The sequence below is a fragment of the Coloeus monedula genome (assembly GCF_965178545.1).
Source record: "Coloeus monedula genome assembly, chromosome: 28".
NCBI lineage: Eukaryota > Metazoa > Chordata > Aves > Passeriformes > Corvidae > Coloeus > Coloeus monedula.
Genome location: NC_138808.1, coordinates 269,236 through 288,059, shown reverse-complemented (window position 1 = coordinate 288,059; position 18,824 = coordinate 269,236). Strand labels below are relative to the sequence as shown.

The 18,824-nt window shown below is 53.0% G+C and overlaps 1 protein-coding gene across 1 annotated transcript; it reads right to left on the bottom strand.

Moving 5' to 3' along the window:
• Window positions 1-4,118: 4,118 nt before the first annotated feature.
• On the bottom strand, window positions 4,119-16,273 carry SFRP1 (secreted frizzled related protein 1; the record flags this gene model as incomplete). Its single annotated transcript, XM_082298351.1, has 3 exons — window positions 4,119-4,441; window positions 10,575-10,652; window positions 15,739-16,273. The coding sequence occupies 3 exons, from the start codon at window positions 16,271-16,273 to the stop codon at window positions 4,119-4,121; spliced, it is 936 nt and encodes a 311-aa protein (XP_082154477.1).
• Window positions 16,274-18,824: the final 2,551 nt, after the last annotated feature.

Below are 18,824 nucleotides of genomic sequence, written 5' to 3'. Positions count from 1 at the left end.
AGGGAGCTCAGGGATCCATCCACTGCTTCCCCTGGCACTGCACGGAGCAGTGATCACAGTCAGTGCAGCTCCCTCTGCCTGCAAAGGGAAGGAGCCTGTTATTTCCATTTTTACTCTGTTATTTTTCAGTTATTTGTGCTATTCTCACTGCACACCTGGGTTACCTGCTTATGGAACAGCTGATTAAAGCAGGACCCAGCTCTGGATGGCAGATGTTTGGCTGATGACGCCAGACCAACCACTGCCTGTGAGTCGGTGACGAGCCAGCTTCAGCCTGGCACAGCTCCAGTGCATCACCCCCTCATCCTGCACAGCATTCACAGAGCTCCACACCAGACACACCAGGCTGGCATCCTCTCTTGTCCAGAACAAATCCTCCTCACTTGCTCAACTGTTCTTCCCAGCCTTACATTTCCCAGCAGCGGGGTCAAAGCAGAACACAGACTGCCAGCAATGTAAAAACTTAACTGAAGGATGGAAGATGAATTTTTGCATAGCATGAAAGAAAACTTTCTTCTGTTTTAGTTTTAACGATTTAGTTTGTAACTGAACTACAAACTGGAGGCCAGACAGGCAGAACTCAACAGAAGGAATGCTGGAGCAAAGAGGATAAACATTATTGGGAGGATAAACTGAGTCACAAAAGGATGACATTTTATTTTAGGATTTAAGATTCATACTTCAGACAAGCTCAGGCTGTAGCAAGCCTGAGTGTCCCAGAGGTGGCACATCCCTGTCCCACAGACACCCCACAGCAGGGCAAAACTCAGGTTCTCTCCCAGGACAAAGTACGTCTTAGACTGAGCATTTATACACATGCTTGTAACTTAAACTGGAACTCATTGTAACAATCAGCATCTGACATTTTAAAATGTAAAGTGTATCCACGAACTGCACAAGCACCCCTCTCTCTGTTCTGGGAACACTACGCTAGCAGGCACACGGTGCCTGATTTAAGGAGACTTTTGTGCTTTCTCATTTCAGTAAACATCTCTTTGCTCCACATGACTCCACACAAGCACAATCCAGGATCTTGGGTGCTTCCTCCATAGTTTATACTTAACCAATTTCAGTTTTTAGTAGACTTTTTTTGTTGGGGAGCAGTACAGGAAATCTGAAGACAGCAAAGGCACCCACATGCAGCAGTTTGACTGCGAGTCTCACTTTTTAATTGACCAAAAAATACTTCAGGAATTGCCAGTTACAAGAAGCCAGTAAAGGACCTGAGTTTGTAAATTTTCAGCAAACACATTGCCTGGCTTCCTGCATCTCTTCAAACCGACCTGATGCTCTCACTTTGTTGAACGATCACAGATGAACCAGCAGTGAAATGCAGGGACACATAAAGCAGAGCCAAATTCAGCCCAGGTCCTGAACTGCCCCAGGTCAGCTCTCAAACTGCCCCAGGCACCAGCTCTGAGTTGGGAAAAGGAGACCCCAAGCAGCAGCTCCACAGCACTGACCTTACCTGATGTTGTAGTGACAACACTGCTGCAGCCAATGTCTCAGGCCAAGTGCATTGAGGAACTTGTGGCTTGCCCCGAGCTTTTAAACCTTCCCCTGCACTCAGGACACAGCTGGGGCTGCAGCACCTTCTCAGCTCTCAGCAGTTCCTCACCCAACAGGTGGGCAGACAATCACTGATTAAAAGCACCTGCGAGCTGCAGCCAGGGCTGGCTAAAGCAGCAGGAGCTTCCCAGGAAGGGCACCTGCTCTCCCTGCAACCTGCTACAGCTGCTGCATGTGGGTGGGCATGCAATCATGGAATCAATAAGGTTGGAAAAGACCTCCAAGAACATTGAGTCCAACCTTTGGCTGAACACCACCACATCAACTAAACCAAAGTGCCACATCTATCATTCCCTGAAGCATTCCAGGGACTGTGACTCCACCACTTCCCTGGACAGCCTGTTGCAATGCCCCGGGACCATCGACAGCCTCCAGGCCAGGCTCCCCCAGCACACCCACAGCCAGTCATGCTGCAGCAGCCCCAAAAGCACCAGTGTGGGTTAGGAAACAGCATCTCTTTATAAAAAGGGGGGTTAGGGGAATCATATTTAATGGATTAATTTGGCAATTTTAGCAGCAGTGTTCTCTCTGCTAGAGCCAATCCTCTGCTGTGCTGCACCCAGAAAGGTGAGGCAGCAGGGACAGAGGCTCCCTGCCCTATCCCAGCGGGGCTTTTAGGGGCACTGTGGGCACTCACAGATAACCAGCCTTTCAGCTCATCATGTCCTGACTCCATTCCCCACACAGCTGGTTATGTCAGCCCTCTCCATCATTTCACCTCATCAATCTGTGATGTTAAAGCCCATGGTTTATTTATTTCTTTACTTCACTAATAAAGCACATTATCTACAATGATTAATTTTGCAATAAAGAAACAACACTACTACAAATGGTGGTCTAAGACAACCTAGGGGACTCTACAAAGTTCACATCCTAAATCCACCTCTCTGTTAGCTGTGAAACATCATTCCTCAGAGTACTTGGCTAGTTCATGGAATTCTTCTACAACCAAGCCTGTGGCTCTGTCCCCATGTGGGGAGCAAGCACCACTCCCAAGCTAAGGAATAATTAATTTACCAGTTTTGAGTGGGCTTGGTTCAAACCTCAAAAATGAGGATTTGTAACTGTGATATAACAGGATTATTTCAGACCTCAGATATTCATTCTCTTACAGTATTGGTGATGGATGAGAATACTAAATGGAAGGAGGAAAGATAATGAATGCAGAGTGGTATGGGTCTATGAAAAAGAGAACTAGTTCAATTAACAGAATAATGAATTTCAGCTTGGTCAATAAATGCAATCATTTGGGTGAGATATTATTTGTCTTTCATAAACTATTTGAAATCATACAAACATGACATTTCGATTAGGGCAAAAAAGACATATAATGATAGAGAGCCAAGTTGTCACAGATCAAACAGACAAAACCCCAGACTGACGGGTCCCACAGCAAGGGCAAAGAGGGAAAGACACAGACGATACATTCCCTGCGGCGCTCCGTAGGGACAAGTCCTTGGCCTTCTGCACTCTTTGCCAGCAGCCTAAAGGAGCTATAAAAACATCACTGGTAAAGTGAGGGAGTGACACAAGCTGGAGGAGCTGGCCATGAGCTCCCCCCAGCCAAAGCCCTGGGCAGGCCAGCAACTGAAGCTTTGCACAGGCTTAAAATGGAATGATAGGTCTGGGCAGCAGCAGCTCAGGCCAGCTGTGCACGGGAACTGCCACGGCAGGCTGAGGATAGGGGATCTCAGCTGAACGCTGCTGCGGACAGGGGCCTGCACAAGGCCAAAGGCACAGGTAGGGGCAGAGAGCCCCCTCTGCCCCTGGTCCCCATGCCCAGTGCACCAACACACTGGGCACAGTGTGGAGACTCAAAGGCTACCTGGGTGCAGCACAGCACTGGGCAAAAAGGGCTCAGCTGGTGCAGCGATGCCAAGGCAGGCACCCAGTGAGACATCACAAGAGATGCTGATTAGGGAGGGCTCCAGCCCATCAAGGCACCACAAGGAAACAGGGTTAAGGCTTAAACTAAGCAGGTTAAGACTATAATGGGTTTTTTTTTACAGTGAGGGCAGTTAGCTACTAGGAATTCTTATCAGAGTTTGTAACGGGTTCTCCACTACTCATTTATTAACTTTGATCATGAGGATGGGATCTCTGTCTAATCAGCCAGCTCTGGTTCATACAGGAATTCAGAGCAATCCTGCAGCCATGAAGACAGGAGTGACATGGTCACGAGGGTCCTTTCTGCAAGCATGCAAGCTCTTAACATCACCTCACACCCCTCTGCTTGCCCTCTTTACCTGCTATTTTAGCTGCTATTTCAATGGTTGTACATATCTGTACAATAACAGGTCTTTAGACATTGCAGACATAAATTGTGTGTGACCTCAGCCACTGTTTGGTGCATACGCATCACATGCTCAGGCGATCAGGCAAACGCCGGCAGCGGGGATGTGGGAGGGCTGAGATCAGTGAGGGAGCTCTGAGGAGCAGGATGGAGGAGCAGGAGGGTTGGCTCCAGCATCCCTGCTGCAGAGTAGCGAGACCGAGCCACTGTACCCGACTGCCAGGTCCAGACAGCGGCTCTCCCGCCACCCAGCACCTCACTTGAAAACTGATGGAAACGTCGGGCAGTCGGGTGATTTCATCTTCTTCATAAACTTCTTGAACTCTTTGTTCTTCTTGTCCCACTTGTAGATGGCTGTCAACAGGTACTGGGTCTTCACCTGGCGGCCCATGATGAGGAAGTAGTGGCTGAGGTTGTCCAGCTGATGGCAGGGACAGTCTGCCCCATTTTTTAGGAACAGCACCAGCTTCTTCAGGTTCTTCTTCCGAATGGGCCCCAGCTTCAGTGCCTTCCTCTTCCGTGGAATGATCATCTTGTCCCCATTCTCCTTCTTCACTTCCTTTATGGTCATCTTAAGAGCTGCAAAACAAGACAGGAGAGGGGAAAAACAAAACTCCTAAGCAGCCTCCACCGGCAAAAAGCCTCTGCTGAGTGAGGCTGAGGGGGCAGCAGTGCCATGGCCCCGGGACAGCAGCAATGCCCTGTCCCACTGCAGACACACAGTGCCCCACTCCACTCCTGCATTCCCCTTCTCCCTCTTCTGCTCCTGAATCCTCCTGCTCTATGGCGTTGCCCTGGCCATGATTTGGCCCACTATGACACTCACACCCTTGCACCTGAGGTGGAGCTGCCCCATGCCCAGGAGAGCACCAACATAGAACACTGACATCTTTGTTCCCCTTCCTCCAGCAAAGCACCCAGTACTTTCCATTTGAGAGGGGACTTGTTCAGCTGCCAAGCACAAATGTTAGCTGAGTAAATTAGGTGACTCCCCTGCTCTAGAGGCATGGAGAGACTCTTGAAAGGATCATTTAAAAGGTCAATTTGGCTTCTCAAGCATTTGTTTGCAGTCACAACAGCCCTCAGGTGCCTGTGAAACAACTTTCCAAGCACTGGATGTCTCTGCATCAGACCTGTGGAGACCCCGGCATGCAGTCATGTGCCTGCACCTTCCCTGGGAGAAGGGGAGTTGGTCTGATGCAACTTCCATGGAAAATACTCTCCTCTTTGGGTTCAGCATTTTCCTGAGCTAACTGCAATACCCTCCTCCCTGCCCTCTCCCCACTCCCCAAAATAAAAAGGTTTTTTGCCATGACCATGAAGAGGAATTTTGCATACATGGGAAAAATGATGAAAATGTGTTGTACATTAAAACATCATTTCTGTGCCATTTGGCTCTGCCTTGTTTTTGGGGAAAAGCACATATGGCCAAAAATTGCTAACATATTTTCATCGTTTGGGAGTTTAACTTCAGAGCTGCAGATAACTAGTGCTCAGAGAGGTGATTTGTTGGCTGCTGTCCCTTCTCATTAGAGTCTCAGGGTGGTTGCAGGCAGTCCACAAGAACCTCTGGCTCTGGCAGGGAGATGGGTCCCCACAGCATCATTCCTTGAAGTCCTGCTCTGCTGGAACATGTAGCAGCAAACACATGTTGCTTCCTGGATGGGAGCACTGCTCACCGCTCCAGATGCAGATGGCAGCAGGACAGCACGGTGACAATCCCAAGCAGGCAGCAGAGACTCAGTATCACCCTCGAGCTCCCAGCCACTACCTTGGCAACAGGAGCAATGGTGTTTGTCTGTCCCTGTGCCAAAAACATCACTTGGGTTTGCCAAGAGCCCTGTCATGTTACACTGTTATTGTACAGGAAAGTAATCTAGGACTGGAAACCTAAGTGAAATTTTCATTCCATCTGTTTTCCAAATTCAGGAGCTAAAGAGACTCCAGCTTTAAGGAGCTAAAGATGCTGAAACAGATCAGTCTGCAACAAATCTGGAAAATGAGGTAAGTAGTTTTCAAGCAGCTCTAAGCTCCATGACATCAACTGGGCAGCAGAAGCAGCAACGCCCCTCAATGCGAGCCCCACTTCCTTTATCCACGCTGACTTAGAGCCCTTGCACTAAGCACACAGGTGGCTGGGGCAGGAGGGATGGTAACACACCATTACAATGGCACAATAAAAGCCTTGCAAAATGGCTTGTTTGCAAACTGCTTTGCTGAGATCACTGCAAAGCCTTATCCTCATTGCTAGAGGAAGAGAAGTATCAGCCAGCTGGTGGAGGTGCTGATCTACTCCAAGTATCATACACCATGGAAGACAAAGAAGGCCTGGTAATCCTGCGCTGTGGGAGCTCGCAGCTCCTCCCTTCCCTGCACACAGCAGTTTGTGAGCCAGCAATGCAGGTTCATGGGAGCTGCCCAGGGGACCCATAAATCCAGATGTAAACCAAAACCTCATCCAAACCTTGCTCGTGCAGAGCAGCACACAGAGCCAAGATGGGACAACACCAAGGGGGATGAAGGAGGAGGCTGACCAGAGTGCAAACAGCTTGTGTCAGGCTCTGTTCCTCCCAGCAGCAATGTCCTTGTCACCAGCAAGAGCCTGTGGTGCTGCCCAGGTAAACACAGCCTGGCTCAGGGACACCAAGCTTTGTCTGCCTTTGGTGTTGCAGGCTGAGCAGCCACACAAGTACGATGATCTCTGCTCAGCCCTCAGTCCTCTGCTGTGACCTGGCTCCCCAAATTTCCTTTGTTCACTTTACTTGGGCCATATTCCCTAAGCTCCAACCCACATCCCAGGTGAGATTCCCAGGTATGAAAGCTGTGTTCCATGGTAGCAGGTCGGACACACAGCTTTGGCACATCCCATGCACTCCAGAAAAGCAGTGCCTGAGGGTACATTTGTTCTGATGCACATCCCACTCTGAGAGCTCATCACCACGCAGTGGGAGGCAGCTTCCAACTTATGGCTTTCCTAGAACATGGCATTGGGCAGGGGAGACCATGGTGCTGCAGCAGCTTGCCTGGCATCTCCCCAACCCTGGGAATGCTGCTGCAGCAGGCAAAAGGCTTGAGCGGGATGCTTTGAGTCTTGGCTCCAAGACCCAGCTGAGCTGCCAGAGCAAACAGCTTCCTCACTGGGAACCTTGGCCTTTCCGCTCCCCTCATGCCACACCAAATCCGTCTCAGCACCAAGTGGGAGAAGGGCCAGAATCGCCTCTGAGATCCCAGGACACGCTTGCTCAGACAGACTAAATCTTCAGCTGTGGCTGCCAGGCAGGAGCTGACCCCAGGGGAGTTACCCTCAGCAGGAGCATGTGCCACCTTTCCAGTCCAGCAGCTGCACTGCAACCACAGGCTGCTTCGGCATCAGCTGTGGCACTGGCAGCAGCACCAGCCCCTGCCACTCTGCATGCCACAATGGCTCAAGAGGGCTGCAGGATCAACATGCCACCCACAAGCCTTCTTACCATTTACTTTCATGGGACACACACATGTTCCAGCACAACCCTCTCCAAGGATGGCACTGTACTGGGGTAGTCGCCAGCTGAAAGCAGGAGCCCCTGTACTCTGTTCACAACCCACTACCACGCACCATTCCTGTTCCCCACCGGCCCCTCCACCCCCCTTTTTCAGCACAGGACAGCCTGGGACCAGAACGCCATCTCTGCAGTTCTGCCTGCACGGGCAGGGGCCCCACTCCAGCACCTCATGTGCAGGAAAGGGAACGTGAGAGAAGGGAAAGCTCCACTGTTCCTTCAGCCTCATTTTTCCTTCCTTTAGAAATCGCTGAGAAGGAAGAAACCTGCCAGAAGACACATTAGGGCTGTAACAGGAGAAGGCTGCAGGCAAGGACCTGTCAGTCACAGAGAAAAAATAAACAGCATGTATTGATTGTTCTGCAGTCCCCAGTGCCACAGAGCCCGTTCAGCAGGATCCCCTCAGACCCCAGAGAAAGGGCAGAAACAATAAATAAAATCACTAAGAGAAACAGAGCATGGAATGAACTCCTGGAATAAGAAACGAGCGCTGGCTGCAGCCCAGGGCAGCTGGGGGAGGCGGCTGTGGGGGCACTGGAGACCAATCTCATGCTTCCTCTTGCATCCATCGCTGCCTCAGCACACCAACACTACACTAAAATTTACACCACAGTTACCCCTACATACCTGATCCAGCCCCCGTGCTGCTCTGTGCTCAGGCCAGGGTTCTGGCACCCCTTGCTGACATCCACCCCAAAGTTGTCTGACTCTCAGAGAAGTGGCCAAGCTGCCTCAAACCAGCACCCTAGAGCCCATGTTCATCCTTGTTCAAACAAAGGCAAACCCAGAGTTCTGTTGGACCATGAGGCTGGCAGTCTCCTAGCACCCCTCCAACCCCCAGCATCTTGTCCAAGATCCTCTCCTGCCTTGTTTGTGTTCACAGCTCACCACAGCTCTCTTCCTGCACTGTACTCTAGATGGACACCAGGGCTGCTACACAGCCACCTCCAGCACTGGCACAGCCACATATCCATGGTGGGCAGAGTGCTCCTCAGCTCGTCTGTAATACGCTGCTGGCATGCAAGAGAAACCTGCAGTAACGACACAGCAGGAATCAGGGCAAGACCTACCAACAGCTGCCCCATGCAGCACATGTTAGTTTAAACATTTATTGTACATGTCTGGCTTTGATGAGGATCTGTAACCTGTCAGCTGCCAGTGTTTACCTTGGTGGACGTGCATGAGAAACCTCAGTCTGAAGGTCTGGGAGTTTATAATAGCGCCAGATAAACAGCTTTCCTTGAGAAATCACCCCATGACAGTAACCCCCCAAGACTAAACAAAGATCCAAGGGCCATGCACTGTGGTTTGGCAAAAAATTCCTGAAGCCAATGCCTTCTCCACTAGCCATACCCTCTGCTGAGATGTCCTTCTCACCCCCACACTGCCTTCCCTCACAGGGCACAGGTAGGGCCTGCATTGCATCCTATCCCGTGCTCCTGCTCTCCAGCTGGCTACAGATGGGCCACATCTGCCAAGAAATATTTCCATCCTTTGGACACTGTCACCACCTTCCTTCCCAATAACAACTTACACTGTGGGCAAGTCACTGTCCCAAACTGCTCTGCCAAGGTAGGGAATTCTTCTGCTTTGGCCTCTGCTCCCCGTTGTATAACTGTCCCAGAGCACGGGAGGATATTTAGCAGCAGAAGTTGATGACAACCATGCAGTTAAGTTTGTATTTCCCTTCCCAGCACTTGCTTACCAGCAGGACAGCACCTCGGCTCACGCCTTGCACGCCTCTGGCAAGGGGACAGGTATTGCAGTGGCCCACCAGCACCAGATCCACTGCTGCCACCAGCCAGTGCCCCTTGCTCCTTCTCTGGGATGGAGGTCCCCAGGCTACAGCCCCTGGACTGGGGCAATGCCTCTGCACCACTGCAAGCCCAGGCAGGCAGCTCCTATCCAAACCAGGTATGATCCCAGAGGCCGTTTCTCCCTCCCCACCAGCTGGGAAGCTCCCTGCAGTTCCTCCGTGTGTGTGCAGTGGGGAAGGGGCAGCTCTGATTCAGCTCCCATCACATGCCCACCCAGAACAGAGCTCTGAGCACCCCAACTCTGAGCGCTCAGCACTTCCCACTCCCCAACCAGGCCACGCACTGAATGTCTGCTTCCATTCCCCAGCCAAGCCAGAAGTATGCACATTCCTGGGAAACTATTACATGGGTGTTCCTGTTGATGCTTTTCCCTGTTAGAAAAAGCCTGAGCTGAACTTAGAACTTCTGGCATACCAAACCTGCAGGAGAGTTGAGAATTCATTTCCAGCAGAAAGGGTAACAAACCAGCATGCAGAGCAGGTTTGGGTTTGCATAAGCACGCTCCAGTACAGGGCACATTCAAGTGCTAATCCCCCAGGAATGCACACCTTGTTCAATATGCCTTTAATAATCTTCCGGGAAAGTTACATACACCAGCAAGGATGTCAAAACCAGTTAATTCTGGGTTTGATCTGAGGAAGCTAATATATTTCCTTGTGATAATCTTTTTTTTTAAATGAAGTTCAGTTTACCTCTGATTGTCTGACTCACTCACTCATATTTAGGACAAAGCTTTCAAGCAGCTTTGCATTTTTTAACTCGCTGCTTGGCCCTAGCTAGATAAGGATTGGCTTTGGATTTTTACACCTAGATTTGACAAGAGCAGCATCACTTCGCTGAAAAGAAACACAGCAGTTTAAGCAATCTGGGGATGAAGGAGGCTGGTTTGCTTCTTCATGCTTGCAAGCAGAATACTGGTCCATGCTATGCATCATTTCTGCAAGCACACAAGAGCTGGAACACCAGGGTTGAGTTAAAAACCTCTCCCCACCCCAAGATCACTAAAGAACCGACACTACAACTTTTGCCCCATCCCCAGCCCAATGTGCCCAGGAGGGGCAGGAGAGATGCCCTGCACTGCCACCAGAACTTGCCATCGCTGTCCCTGGGTGCGCTCAGCTGTGGGAGCTGGACACATCCCAGACCCATCCAGAGCAGACCCCTCCCAATGCCCACCTCCGCATACCCACACTGACATCTAGAGGCACACGTGCCTGGCCTTGGGGACAGATCGCAGGCCACACCAGCAGTGCCACAGGCAGGGAAACGTGGCAGTCCCAATCTAGCCCACACAGGAGCCACGCTGCCCCGTGCCCACCTGAGAAGCCTTCGCATGCCTAGAGTGCTCCTTCTTACCAAACTCACTGGCACAGAGGTGCTCCACAATGGCCTCTGACTTCATCTCGTTGTCACAAGGTGGACACACAGTTGTTCCTGGCAAGAGGAAAGAAATTAAGACAATTGAGAGGTGGCAAGAAGCCAGAACAAGTAGTACCACAGAGCCAGACTGCCCATGCTGTCAGACTGCCACCCTCGAGGGGGACACGCGCCCATGCACCCTCCCACAGGCTCCCAGCTCTGTGGGACAACACCCTACTGGGTGTAAGGAACCATCCACTGGCTTACATGGCAGCACTGGCCACAGGTAGCCTTCTGCCAGCCCCACTCCAGTGCCGTCAGTGACCCCAAGGCCAGCCACAGGCAGGGGTAGGCAGCTGCTAAGAGCAAAAGGACAGCACTGGAAAAGAGAGGAGTTTTCAGGGCCAGGCACCCAGCTGAGGGGAGCCGCTTGCCAAGGGGCATGGCCCATAGCCTGCTGACATTCCCTCCCCGAGTCATGCCAAGGCAGGCACACAATGCCCAAACCCCGGCACAGCAGGAGGATGCTGTCCAGAGATGGCTCAAGTGCCAAGGGACTACCCTGGTGCCAGGGAAGGGGGTTCAGGACTGCGACAGCCCAGTTCAGTGCAGTGTTCCCCTCGGTACTAGAGATCATCCCACAGACTGCCCAAGCAGTGCTCAGGAAGCCCCTCACCACCCTCTCTCCTGCTTTGCCACAGAGCAGCACTGGCTGGGGACGGACCCGCACAGCTCCTGCGGATGCCGCCACCACCAAGACTGGTCATCCTCTCTTTTGTTTTGAGCCCAGGGCAGGCTCATGGCTCCAGCAGAGCAGAGCCATCTCTGCTTGCCAGTCGCTGGCAGTGGCCAACATCTGTCTCTCGGGAAACACCAGCCCAGGGGATTTCACTGGGATCTGTCCTGGGAGGAAAGCTCACTTCACCCAGAGAGTAAGAATCTGTTTCCAGGTTCCCATCTGCAGCTGGAGCAGAGACCACCCAGCAGCACAGACATAGACTTGAGCTACTGGCAGATGAATTTATTGAGCTGGGAGATGCTGCTTGTTCCTGGTCCAGCAAGACGGAGGGCTCTTCCCACACAAGGGAGTTATTCTCAGGGACAACACTACAGCAAAACATCTGCCAGTCCCTGCATGTAAACTGAGCACTCATGGCCTTCCAGCCCTCAGCCAGGCCAGCAAACCCACAGCACTGCTGGACCGAAAAGGCAGAGAGGTGTCCCAGAAAGAGGGGTGCAGAGCCAGCACGGCTGGCGAGGGAGGCACAGCCAGGACCATAGCATCATGTCTCCTCAGCCACAGATGCCCCATGGGGATTCAGGCGAGACATTTGTTTTCTGTGGCTTGTTCTTCCCCTTTCGCCACCCCCAAATCTGTTCTGTGCCAAATGCTAATTCCCGGGGACATGCACCATGACTTTATTAATCACACATGCAGTGCAATTGGCCTTCCACTCGCTCCTGTGTGCAAGTCACAAGTCAGCCTTCACAGCACCAACATCCACCTCCACAGTCCCACTCTGTACCTCTGAGAGCTGCCCATCATCTGGATAACCTCTTCTTCCAGAACCCTAACATGGAACTACCACTATCACCATCTAACTCAGAGTGACACAGGGAGAAGCCAGCCTCTGGAGATATGATGACATCCCTAACACTTTATTTTTAAAATCAGCAGTCAGAATATTTCTTTCCAGGCTGCCCATTTAATGAGCTCATGACAAGGGAGAGAGGGTGCTCATAGGAAGGTGACACAGGCCCAGCCTCCCATCTGTTGCAGAGCCAGCAGTTCATCACTGTGCATCAGGAACAAGCAGAGGGTACCTGCCGTGCCAAGCACTTCAATCTGCCTCAACAGCCGAAGTGCACATGAGGAGGCTGACCAGGCCTGCACCAGCCAGACAAACACAAAAGCCACCGCTGCATCCATTCTATGAGCTTTCCAGGCAGCCAATTAAAAAATTAAAAAAAGCAAACAAAAATGGAAAATAATACTCATTGTTCCCTGGTGCAAATACAGGCTTTGTTCTAGCTATGCTCCAGCAGCCCCTGAACAGGCTGTAACACACCCAAGGTGGCAGGGACCCCTGCCTTGCTGTGCCAGGGCCCAGAGCCAGCAGCCATCCTGTGGGCTGGACCTGGGAGCCCCTGGCTAGCCCCTTCCACAGGCAGCAGCTTTGCCCATGCACAATCCCCCTGCCCTAACTTGATCAGGTTGCTCAGAGTCTCACCAAACCTGACCATGAATGTTTCCAAGGACAGGGCATCCACCACATTTCTAGGCAATCTGTGCCAGTGTTTTACAACTCTCACTGCAAAAAACTTCTTCCTTATATCCAATCTAAATCAACCCATCCTTCAGTCCTGCCTCCTGCAGCCCTTTCACAGCACAACAGGACTGCAGGAAGCACTGTCCCCTGTCAGGGGGAAGAGAAATTGTCCTCCATTCTGCGTCACCACATCACACTACAGTCAGGAACACAAATGCTGGGGGCCAGCCAGCTTCTACACAGCTCTGTGCCCCAAGGAAACTGCTGTTCTGTGGAGCCACAGCTACCTGAAAACTGCAAACCCTCCCATCCCTCCTGAGGCACTACAGCAGACATCTCCAGCCCATCCTCGGGGCCCACTGCAGGTTGGCTGGGGCCCATCTGCTGCAGCTGACGGCTCAACTCCAAGCACAACCTCAGCCTGCCTCCAGCTCACTTGTTCCCTGCTGACCATTTTCCAATGCCTGGCTGTAGAGCCAGCTTACTCCAGGGGCAAGAGAAGGAATGTGTAATGCTGTATTAATCTGCAACTCCCCTGATGCATCCTGCGGGCCTGCAGGCTTTATCGCCTGTGCTTAAGGAGAAAGGAATTCAGCAGGTCAGCTCTTTGAGAGGCAGAAACAAATTCCAATTTCAAGGTGTTAATGGGGAAAAATACTGAAAGGGTTTGTTCTTATTAGTACCAAGAGAAAAGGGGGGGACACTGCTTAGTTCTGACCCTCTTTGAATCAACTGGAAACACCCTGTGCCCAAGAGCAAAGGGGCTCCAGGAGTTGGTGCTGACAGAAAACGTGGGCAAACCATGGACAGGGTACACACAGCAGAACCCAGGTGGAAGAAAGGACCCAGCCAGCCCAGGGACAAGGACTGAGCTGCAGGTCACCCAGAATAACTCTGCATCTGCAGGAGGCAGCAGTACCAGAGCCAAAGTAACGGGTACCTTATGGGCCATCTGCAGATCCTCTGTGGCAAGCAGGAGATCCGGCAGTGCTGGTTCACATCACAGCAGCGCTCGCAATTAACTTGGAGTTTTCTTTTTTCACTCCAAACTGTTTGAGGCACCAAAAGAAAGCAGTAGTGTCCCACCCCAGTGCTGCCTTCAAGACAGGTCCAAAAGGTTAAGAGAAAGTTGTTAAACTACACAACAGAAAACCTGGCAGATGCTGCTCATTTAGAAAACTGTTCCCAGGTCATTAATGTCTGTAAAATGAATGAGCTGCACACAGCTCAGACTATTTCGGACCCTGGAAAGGGCAGCTCAGACCCAGCTGCCCCAGGAGCACGCTTGGCTGCAAGTCCCTAGGGAAATAAAAGCAACCTTTGTACCTACAACACAAGACATAGCTGCAGTCTTGACCAAGGGTCCAGGTTCACATAGGACATATTAATTTAGAGTATTCCTGGAAAACAACAAGGTTTCTCCAGCAATCGCATCAGTAAGGACAAGCCAAGCCAGTATGGCTGTGCTGCCATCACTGTAAGGAGAGGCTGGGTCCCCAGCAATGAGATCAGCCAGAGCTCAGTCTCCCGCCCCCCGGCACTGGCACAAGCTTCACATTCCACCTGCCCCTGGATGTCATTGCCGAGATGTGACATGGGCTCCTGTGTACAGCGCCTCTGGGTACTGAGCTTGGGTGTCCCCCCCGTGCCTGCCATCCCACAGCCACTATGCCACTGCTTTCACTGCCCTCCGCATGCCCCTGCACAGCTCCTAGAGACACCTCAGGGTGTCACCCCTCTGCTGCAGGATGCACTCTGTTCCTGTCCTGTATCAGAAGGGCTCCCTGAAGTATGAGTCCTTTCAGGATGGGCAGGACGACATTGCACAGACCCTGCCGGCTGGGTTAGTCCTCCCAGTCGAGCACCACACACAGCCTTTGTCTATACAGGTAACTGCAAAGGGCAGACGACCCTCCAGACACAGCGCAGAAGCCACGGAAACCACTCAGCCCCACTCCTCGCCTGTCCCCGAGCTCCTCCCGAGTGCCGGCACTTTTTCACCCCCCGTGGAATCAGGAGTGACAATTCCTTTCAATGAGGCTCTGCTCGCCAAAAAGCACTGTACTCTCTTAGAGCCCTCTGCCACCTCCCTCTACAAACATCCCTCCTGCCAGCCTCTCACAGTGCTCCAATAGCAAACGCCGAAGTGACACCAGGATATTTATTTATTTTCAAGTTTCCAGCAACAAGCCAGACTCACTGCAACTTGAACAAGCCAGTCTGGCACCAGAGAAACGTGCTGCATGCAATGGAAACAAACATGAACCACGTTCACTTTCCCTAGTCGTTTTCGGGCAGACTCTTCCTCCCTCTCCAGCCCACAGCCCACCCGAGGGCAGGGCTGGATCTCCACTGCACGCCCAGCCACCAAGCTGTCCAGCCTCTTGCCCTAGAACTGCACTGGACGTGGGGGATCATGCCAGGACTACTGTCACTGTTGACTCCAGTCAGCCAGCACTTTCTGTGTCATGAAGACCATGCATTCTCCTGCTGCCCAGAGCAGCCCTGCAGGAGTCAGGCTCAGGAGCAGAACCAGGGCAGCACAGTAAACTGAGGATGGAAGGTCACACCCTGGTCCATCAGGGCTGGAGCCCAGCCCCAGTGTCTGTGCAGGGATCAGAACAGGCACAACCCCACCATGTCCCAAACAGCCTGTCCCAAGGCTCCAGGATAGGGATGAGGAGATGGTAGGGGATCCCACCTTCCTTGGGACAGGAGAGCACAGAGTGCTCAGAGACTAGAGGAGGGCTGCTGCAAAGAAGAATTCAGACACGCTTCCTCCAGCCACAAGAGCCCCTTCAGTCCCATGTGGCCCCTCCTGGGCTAACACTTGCCCTGTCAGCTCAGAAAGGAGTGCCAGGAGCAAGGCTGCTGCACAAGCCATGCCTTACCTTTGGGCCTGGAGACCTCGGTGGCATTGGGAGCTGTCATAGCAATGCAGACGTCATCCTGGGGAAACTGGTCACACTTGAGCATCTCTGGCCAGAAGAAGCCAAAGAACTGCATGACAGGCTCACAGGAGTCACGCACGGCCTCGCAGAGCCAGCGGCAGGGGTAGACCGGCCGGTCCAGGCAGACGGGGGCAAAGAGGGAGCAGAGGAAGACCTGGGTGCCCACATGGCAATTCTTGTTGAGCAGTGGCACCCAGCTGCTCGCCTGGTGCTTCACCTCGGCCATGGTCTCGTGGTCCAGCAGGTTGGGCAGCACCATCTTGTCGTAGCCCACGCTGTGGCAAAGCCGCAGGTCGGCAGGGATGGCCACACACTGGTGGGGTTTGGCGTAGAACCGCCCGCCAGGGTAAGGGCCCAGGTCTGACTGGTAGCTGACATAGTCGTACTCGCTGGCCACGCCACAGGCCAGCAGCCCGGCGGCCACCGACATCAGCGCCCGCAGGGCGGCCCGACCGGGCCCCCCCACGCTGCCCATCGCCGCGACCCGCCGACGGTGGCCCCGACAGCACCGGACGCCGCTTCCCGCCGGGCGCCCACTGCCGGCGGCCGCCCCCGGGGACTCTCCTCGCACCCCCGCCGACGGCCCCTCCGCTGGCCCCACCGCCGCCCCTCGCTCGCTGCCCGCAGAACCCCGCCGGACGCCGCCCTCCCGCCGCCCCGGCCCCGGCCCCGATCTGGCCGCGCGCCGGCCGCGCCGCGGGTTTGTGAGCCCGCGGCAGCCAATCAGCGCGGCGCCGCCCGCCGCGCGCTCGCCCGCCGCTGTCAATCAGCGGCCGCGGGAGCCAATCCCGCCCCGCGGGAGCCAATCCTGCCCCGCCCCGCCCCGCCCTGCCCTGCCCAGCGCGGCCCCGACGGCCCCGCAGCCCGGCCCGGCCCGGCGCCACCTGCAGCGGCTGCGGGCCCGGGGGCCCCGCCCGGCGGAGCGCAGCCGGCCGCAGCTCCGAGCACCGACAGACCGGGGCGCATGAGCTCACCCCGTAGCACCGCTCGGCTGCATCTCCGGTGGGCGGCCCGAACCCCCCCGGAGCCATTCCCGGTCTCTGAAGCCGGGGCGGCTCTGGGAGGTCCCGGCGCTCCTGAGCGGCTGTTCCAAGGTTGCAGATATTTCTGTGAACCTGGACTGGACCGTGCAGAACTCATTTCCCAGTAGACAAATTCTAACAGGAACTATGGTATTGGAAAGAAAAAATTTTTAAAAAGAAAAAAAACCACCCACAACAAAACCAAACCAAACAAAAAACAGGAGAGAGAAAGGGGGTCTGTTCCGTAAAGTGGTATCGCATCTGGGTACGCGGCTCCAGATGTGCCGGAGGAGCAGGAGCTGCATTCCCTGTTCCTCCACAGCAGCACCAGCCCCTCGTCACCCTTACCTTGCTGTGCTTCTCAGGGCTTGCAAAGGCTCGCTGCCCTCCAAAGGCAGGAGCTGGGTACGTGGAGGGCGGGCTGTGAGGCTAACCAGGTGTGTCAGCACCGGTCCCGCGGCCGCTGCGGGGCAGAGCAGGGTGCCCCTTGGTGCAAGCCAGGCAGGAGAAGCTGGCTCCGTCCTTGTGTGCAAGCTCTGGCCATCGAGCAGCTCTGCCCCCTGTGTGCCCACAGGTCCCTGTCCCAGGGAGCTCTCCTGAGCTCCCTCCTCTGCAATCCTCCAAAGCTCCCCTTCCTGCTGCTGCCTTTGGCTCAAACAACTTGTACTATTCAAAACAGGAACTACACCTCATTGAGAGGTAAATGGAAGAAGCTCTGCAGTTGGAAGCCTGAAAGAGCTACTTTCACCTGAGGGCCAGCAGAAGAGAGCAGCCAGTTAGCACCACTAATGAAGTGAAGAATTTAGCTGTAAACAAGGGACCCGCAGAATGAAAGAGGCAGTTGGATGGAGCAGACCCTCTCCTGCTACTTGGGCTCAGGAAACGGTGGCAAAGCACTGATCACTGTTTCCACCAAGAAACAGCTGCAAAATGGACTTCTCATTCCTTGAAAAATTCTGACAGTATAGAATTTGCTTTTACCAAAACCGGTTAAGAAACACTGCAACATCTCCTTTTGAGAATTTAGAAGATAGTGCTGTGTCCCAGGAAATAGGTGTAATGTGGAACAGGGCACCGATCTGCTCAATCAAGATTTACTCAAGCATCTTTATTTGCACCCAGGTGTTACATCCATGGGTAGAAGTCTCTGGTTGGGAACTAAACTGTGCCAGTGCCTCTCCATTTTCCATGGCAAGATCATAGGAAAGCCTCAGAGCCTCTCTATTTGCAGAGCAGCAAATGGCTGTGTTTGACTTTGGCAGTGCTACGATCCTTCTGTTCCAGGCTGAGGCATGTGATAGGAATATCATAGGTAGGCAGGCAAGGTGGGGACTTGGGAAACTCTTGTTCAAAAGTTGGAGAGCTCTCCAAAGGCAACAGCAGTAACACCGCAATAAAACTACAGTCAGGGTTCCGGTTATCTGCAGGTCAGCAAATACCACATGGCAGCAGGTAAATGTCCTGTCATGGTCACTCCAGGGATATGTGCCCTGGAGCATCCCACACTGATTAGTGGGGTTTGCTGCAGTCCTGACACACTGAACAGTAGCTGCTGAGCGTGCCACAGTTCAAGGCTCTTGATCCAAACAGAAAAGCTACAGTTCAGCATGCCTTGGCTGCTAAATCTGACCACATGCATGGCCTGGACAGTTCCTCAGCTTGGCTCAGGGAAGGTCTTTTCTGGCTCCCTTCTCTCCTCTGTGGCAGATATCCACATTCATGACAACAGCGCCTGAATGGGAATCCAAGAGTAAATTGTAAACTGAAATACAATTGACCAGCAAATACAATTGCTGGCAAACCATTTTTCATTTAAAAAATATAAGAAACTAGGGAGAAGAAGGAAAGAACCCAAACCAAATGAAAACGCCAACAACTCTGGTCTAGGCCACTAAATTGTTTAATACACAATATAAGACCTCTTAGAAAGCAGCTGCCCAAGAAGGGCTGCTCTTCCAACAAATCTCTTCCAGATTGGGCATGAACTTTTCTGCGCGAAGCCTG